A 6,632-nucleotide genomic window follows, 5' to 3' on the forward strand; every position below is an offset into this window, starting at 1 on the left:
GGTCGGACCCTGTGGCCGGAGCGGGCCGCCTCCGCTCTGCAGCCTGAGCCGGGGCGGAGGGGACGGGTGTAGGGCGGGGGTGGCGGGGACCGCGCTTGCCTCGGGCAGCGAGGGGATGCTTTGGAGCAGGGTTTGGGCCGGGCTCCGCCGGCGGAGCCCTGCAGCCTGGGGTTCTGCTGGGCTGCCCCGGGCACTTCCCCCCCGCGCGGATGAGCGCACCTGGACAAATCCCAAACCCTTCGCACCGACGGGCTCCGTCCGGGACAGACGTGTCCCAAGGAGGCCGGGCAGCCCGGCCCCCGCGTCCCGCAGGCGGCCGGCACCTGCCGCCGGAGAGGGGCTCCCCTGCGCCCTCAGCGCAGTGCCCGCGCCCCGCGGGGGATGCTCGGCCAGCGCCGGGAGGCGCCGCCACCCCCCGCAAACCCCGGCCCGGGAGGGCGAGGCGGCCCGGGAAAGCTCTGAGGCACGGCGGGTCCGGGGCGGAGGGCGCGGCGCCTTTTTTGGTTTTGTGGGGGTTTTGTTGGGGTTTTCTCAACGTGTGAACCTTTTTTTCTTTTGAGAAAGGAAAAAAAAAATGTTTCCCTGCATAAAATAGAAAGGTGTTTGAACAGCGTGTGGGGGGGAGACCACGGCCGAGCAACAACCCGCGCAGAAGGAGGCAAGGCAAAGCTCCCTGCCGGCGGAGGTACCTGTTGTAGGGGGTCCGGAGGAGCAGGGCCTGACTGCCCGTGCAGCTGTCGGTGGGGGTGTGACAGCCGTACACCGGGGGAGGCACCGAGTACTGCTGGTCCCCTGCGGAGAAAGCGGCGAAGAGTTAACCCCTGCGGCGACCGGCCGATCCCCCACCCCGCCCCGCCCTGCGCTGCAGAGGGGGCCGCAGGGCCCCGTCCTCCAGCGTTTGGGCAGCTCTAGCTCTGTGCCAGGCCTGCAGGGGGGCAGCGGCGCGACTCCGGAGCCACTGCGGATTGCCAGCCGGCCGCCGGCTCCCTTTGAGGCGGGCCCCCGCGGCCGGGAGCGCGGACCGCACCCGCGGAGGCCGAAATTACCTAGCGAGGGCTGCTGGCTGATGGGGTCCTCGTGTTTGAAGGAGTGGTTTGTAAACTGAGCGGCGTGGTGAGACGGCGTGTGGCCATAGCTCGGGGTCCCGTCAAACGCCACGGTGCTGTAACCTGCCGGAGAGACCACAGCGGGGTTAGGAGGAGCCTCGACCCCGCTCGGCCACCGGCTTCCCGCGAAGCCTCGCCGAGCAGGCGTCGAGCGAGAGGAGCCCACGCCCGGCCGAGCGCCGCAGGCTCCCGCCGCCACGCACCCACGGCGCTGCCGCGGGCTGCCGAAGTACTTCGCGTTTATTGCACCGTGCTGATCTTCCCCCGGTGCTGCTGCCCACGGTGGGGAAAAAAGACACGGCAAGGCTGTGCCCCTTCGGTCACGCTCCCACCGCACCACCCACCCCCCCAGCACACGCACCTCGCAAGGCTGCGGGCGCGGTGCGGTGCGGTGGGACTCCCGTGGGACCCCCCCGCCCCGGGGAGCGGCGAGCCGGGCAGCCCGCTGCGAGGGGCGGAAAGTCGGAAGTCTCGTTCGTGCTTAAAGAGAACAGATCGACTTCGGTAATAAAAAGGATGTTTTCATTAATTGTTGCTCATATTAAAGAGGAAGATTCCCATCTGCTCAGTGTACTCCTCTGCCGTTTCCAATTTAGAAGTTACCCTTTAATCTCTCTCTCTCTTTCTTTCTTTTTTTTTTTTTTTTTGTTTTAAGAGCAGCTTTCTGCAATAAAGAGGCGGAATGTTACATGCAAAAATAAAACTCCTCCTTTCAGCGAAAATTGCTCTCCAAAATAATAAACAGCCTATTTTGTTTCCTACACCGAGCAGATTCAGATGGAAAGAGACCACCTCTGCTGACCCCGAGCCGACACGAAATCGTAAATCAGGTGCTTGGACACCAACTTTCATTAATGACTTGGAGCTGGCTAAACAACTTCAGCTAAAAAAGTAATTACAAAGTAATATTATCTCAGAGGCTTCTCGGCTCATCAGCATTTACCCCGAGAACCAAGCTCCTCCGAGAGTCACCCTTCCAAAAAACAAACCAAAACAAAACAAAAAGTCCGACGCGGGCTGGGAAAAGAAACCAAACCGACGACGAGCACTCCCTCCCTCCCTCCCTCACACCCCTCTCTCTTAACCCGCTTATTCCAGCACGGGCATCCTCGTCTGGCAGTGGATGTAGCTGAAGGGTGATTTTGTTAGTCGAGAGGGAGCACTCGGGACTCTTTTCAGGCTCCTCTCTCTGTTCCCTTCGGTGCCGAGTGCTCGGCGCTGTGCAGGTCTCCGCTTCACCACCGCCGATCGATAATCACAGGGGGGTTCAGAGAGAATGAAATGGAGAGGCAACAAAGGGGTCCGGTCGTTGCTTCTCCGTTTTATTGTCTCTGCAGACAGCCTGGATCCAGGGCTTAATTAACCTGCGGGGTTGCGCGGGAGAAATGAAGGGAGAAATGGGGGGGGGGGGGCGCGAATCCAGAAGACTTTGAAACTTTCACCTTCGCGATGATTTTAAGCCGGCCCTCAGACTGCGGGGCTGGGATAGGAGAGGGACTGACTCGTCCCCGGCGAAAACTCTCTCACATCTCCCTCGCCCTAAGAGCAGAGCTCCTTTCGCGGCGATGCGAGCAGCGTTGACAGGCCGGTACCTTACGGGCTCCCATCCCACAGCTGTTTCTCGCTCCTTATCTCCACCCTTAGCCCTCAGGGTAGAGGCTCAACCTTCAACTCCCTTTTCCCCATTTCCCTCTGCCTCTTTTTTAACTTTCAGAAAACACTGACACTTTCTACGTTACTTTTGGCCCGGCGCAGGCTTTCGGTGACCTTCAAAACTCAGCTCGGAGCAGAACGAGGTTTTGGCCGCATTTTCCGGTGTTGCCTGACCCAAAGCTTCAGGAATGTGATAAGAAAGTTGAGTTCTGAACCGAGCTGCCGATAGTGAGGTCTCTTTAATTAGGGCGTTATCAGAGCCAGGCCTGATTAAAATGTGCTGAAAATAATTGAAAGTTGTACATCTGCTGGAGAACGGGGCCCGCTGGAGGCATCCAGTTGTTGGAGGAGCCCAGCTGGATGAAAGAGACAGGCGAACGAGAAGAGGAAAATTGGGCAGAGGTTTCAAAGCCTTAGTTCCCTAACCCCCACCCCATCCCAGACTTGGCAGAAATGTCATCGCAAAGCCAAGGTAGCGTCTTTCCCACGGTCGGAGGAACGGGCTAAAAAAAATAGTTCAACCTTGAGGAGAGCCAAAGCAAGAACATTTTATCCATCCACGAAGAAAAAAAAAAAGGAAAGCAAACACCCTTCGCCGAATTCCTCCTTGCCGAAGGAGCTCGCTGCATGTCGCCGAAAATAGTTGTGGCTAAGCCCGAGCGCTGCCCGTGCGGGGAGGCAGCCCCGAGCTGGAGGGACACCCCCCCTCCCGCGGGCGCGGAGAGCGGCCCCGCGGCGAGGCCGCTCGGCCTGCGGAGCACGGGAGGGAGCCGGGACACGGCCCCGGCTCCCCGGGACGGCGCCTTCCTCCAGGCTCTTGCAGCGCCTCGATCCACCCGACCGGGCCCGGGGAGGTGCAGAGATACAAGGCCGCGGGGCCCCGGCTCTCCGGGCACGCACAGGTGGTGCGGTGCCACAGGGCGTGGGGTGCCGCAGACCGAGCACCGCCCGCAGAGCGCCGGAGGCCGAGTAAAGCCCGACACGGGCTCCCTGTTTTGGTGCGTTAAAGGCTCCGTTTCTCTTTGGAGTGGTTAAACTCAGACGACAGGATGGCGCGGGGCAGCAGCTATTTTGTCCCTCGCCCACCCGCGCACCCACCCAGGGCCGAGTTTAATTCCCTTACCCCCCTCTCCACCTTCTCGTCGCTATTTCGGCCCAGCGATTACAAATCCTCTCCAATGTCTAAAATCCTTTCAGATGTCTTTAAAAAGTCCTCGGCAGAGCTCCCTGGCCCGGCGTGCTCTGTGCTGGGGCGATCGCAGGCCGCTCCCCGCCGGGTCCCGCCGCTCGGAGCCTGGGGCCCCCGCGGGGCGCGCAGCGGCTCCGGGGCCTCGCCGCCAGCCCGGCCCGCCGCGGCCGAGCCTCCCCCCGAGCTCCAGGGATGGTGCCCGTCTTTCTCAGCCGGGCTCGGCGGCGCGGCCCTGGCGCTCCGCTCCGCGTTCTCCGACGTTAGAGCCCGGCGCTGAGCAGACAGCGGGGGCAGGGGCCGGGGGACGAAGGCAGCAGAGCGGAGGCACCGGGACTGCGACCGGGCACTGCCCCGGGGAGGCCCGTGCGCGGCCCCGCTGCTGAACAGCCACTTCCCCTCCGCCGCCGTCGCCTCTCCTCACTGCAAACGTCGCCCCGGCCTCGGGCCACCCCTCCGCGGCTAGCACAGAGCGCGCCCGCCGGGCCTCGGCCTCCGCTCTGGCCCCCCCGCCCTGCTCTCCTTTCGCCAGCCGCCAGAGAGCCGGGGACGGCCCGAATCGCCCGGGTCTTCCCGGGGCGGTCGCCCCCAGCCCCCCTCTGTGGGTACGCGGTTGCCCCCGCGGCCCACAGCAAGCCCAAGCTGCGGGCTGGGAGCGGACGACCCCGTGCCGAAAGCGGCGAGATCCCGACGAGTCGCCCCGCGCCGGCCGGGCCGCGCACCCTCCGCCGCTCCCGCGTCCCCCGAGTTTCGGGGCCGCGGCGGCCCGACCGCCCCTCGGCCAGACTCCCCCGGCGCCTCGCCCGGGGCCGGGGAGTGCGGGGCAGGCGCTCAACAACCCGCGCCTCCGGGGCCAGCTGAAGGAGGGGGAACGAGACCCGAAAGCTCTCGGGCAAGCTCTCCGCACGCTCGCCCCCTCTCCCGTCTTCCTCGCGTTTGCATCAGCAGATGTTTATACTCCAGCCACTGGAAGAAAAACGATTAGATGGTGATCCCGGTGGCACACGCAGGGGATGACCCATCGCCCGGCCGTGCAACCCACGGGGATTTCTCAGGGCGGTGCAAACAGCCGCCTGTCCTGACCACGGAGATGCTGAAAAGAAATTACGAGGCGCCCCTGTTTGTGTACCCCGGCCTGGGGGCATTCAGCGCTCCCGAGGTTAATTCGACAAGGGGCTTGAAAACACTAGCGTGCGGACAGCGGTTTTCGGATTCGGGAGGAGGTTTGGAGGTAAACACCACCCCCCACCCCCCACCCAAGATTCGTAGAGGGAATTGTCTCGGGGCAGCGGCCCCATCTCCATTCCAGGACTTGCGCCGTCCCCGGCCCGAGCAAACCTTTGCGAGGCGAGAGGCTGCTCCAAGCCGGGGAGGGGGGGTTGGCTCCAGCCCGCCTGGCAGAGCCGCCCGCTGCAGCCCGCTGCCCCGCGGGAGAGGTGGGGGCAGGCAACTCGTGGCTCCTAAAACTCCCCGGAGCGACGTGGCTGCCGCACAGGGAGGGAAAGGAGGCACGGAAGGGCTGGCTCGCCTAACCCTGCCCGGCCGCTGCAGAGAGAAAGGCTGGGCTTGGTGTTTACATCGAGCGCGGCCCGGCAAGGCTGAGCGGGGGCCTGCGGGGGCCGCCCCCCGAGCCCGGGGCGCCCGGCAGCGCTGCCCTTACCCTGGTTGCGGATCGCTTGCTGGCTCTCCAAGCAGTTGGGCAGGTAGGGCCCGTTGGGGAACATCCTAGCCTGGCCGGAGGGCGGCTGGCTGGGCGGCGGGGCGCCGAAGGGCCCGTAGCGGCAAGCCCCGGCCGTGCCCGTGAACTGGCCGGAGAAGTGGACGGTGAAGGCGCTCAGGTATTGCTCCTCGTGCGGGTCCGACCCGTTCCAGCTCGGCTCCTGCTTGATGAAGGAGTGCGGCCCCAGCGAGCCGTAGGAGGCCCCCGGGGGGAAGTCCAGGACGGGAGCCCACTGCGCCGCGCTGCTCACCGGCATGGTGCAGTTGCTGTTGCCCGGCAGGGAGGGCACGGAGGGCAGCAGCGCGTTGAGGTCTCGGACATCGGAGCCCATCTGCTCGCAGACCTTCTGCCTGCCGCCGGGCAGCCAGTCTCCCCCCGGGCCGCACTTGTTCCAGGACACCTGGCCCCTGCCCGCCAAGCCGGAGGCCGGCTCCGGCTGCAGGCACCAGGCTGGCGAGCTCAGCCCTTTGGGGGAAGTTTGCTCCGCGACGCAGCTCCCCGGGTCCAGCCCTGCGGGAGCCGGCAGCAGCGACAGGGAAAGGTTGTTCTCCAGGATCGCCTCCGGGGTTGCACCCGCTCGCAGCGCAGGGCAGGGCGGGGTGTGCGTGTGTCTGTGTGTCCGCGTGTGCGCGTCTGTCTGTCTGTGCGTGTGTCTGTCTGTCCGTGCTAGGGGGGCACAGCCGCCTCGCACGCCTCACCTCGGATGCCTGCTCACCCTCAACTTTGCAAAGCTCAAATAGAGGCGCTTGCAGGGGAGGAGGAGTCAGCCACGCCGATCCTCCATTCACACAACCTCCGCCGAGGGGCTGCCCACAGCCCGCTCTGCCGAACCCAGCCGGACCAGACACGCGGGGGGGAGGGGGGAGACAAGGAGAGCCGGGGACGGAGGGGGAGAGGTTACTGTGGGAGAATATATCTCCCCTACACATCACTCCCACCCTTCTTCTGGTGCAAGCGCCACTAAATC

At 64.7% G+C, this 6,632-nt stretch overlaps 1 protein-coding gene across 2 annotated transcripts in view; it reads right to left on the minus strand.

Moving 5' to 3' along the window:
• The window catches only part of WT1 (WT1 transcription factor), a 37,680-nt gene extending 31,343 nt beyond the window's left edge, over positions 1–6,337 (minus strand). For both annotated transcript variants that reach the window (XM_076343367.1, XM_076343365.1), the window contains exons 1-3: positions 5,606–6,337; positions 1,047–1,169; positions 690–792 (exon numbers count right to left, since the gene is read on the minus strand). In XM_076343367.1, the coding sequence (XP_076199482.1) occupies positions 690–792; positions 1,047–1,169; positions 5,606–5,996 (617 nt within the window). In that variant the 5' untranslated portion in view covers positions 5,997–6,337. The remainder of the gene's footprint in view (positions 1–689; positions 793–1,046; positions 1,170–5,605) is intronic.
• Between the last annotated feature and the right edge of the window lie 295 nt (positions 6,338–6,632).

Source organism: Aptenodytes patagonicus, chromosome 7, assembly GCF_965638725.1.
Source record: "Aptenodytes patagonicus chromosome 7, bAptPat1.pri.cur, whole genome shotgun sequence".
NCBI lineage: Eukaryota > Metazoa > Chordata > Aves > Sphenisciformes > Spheniscidae > Aptenodytes > Aptenodytes patagonicus.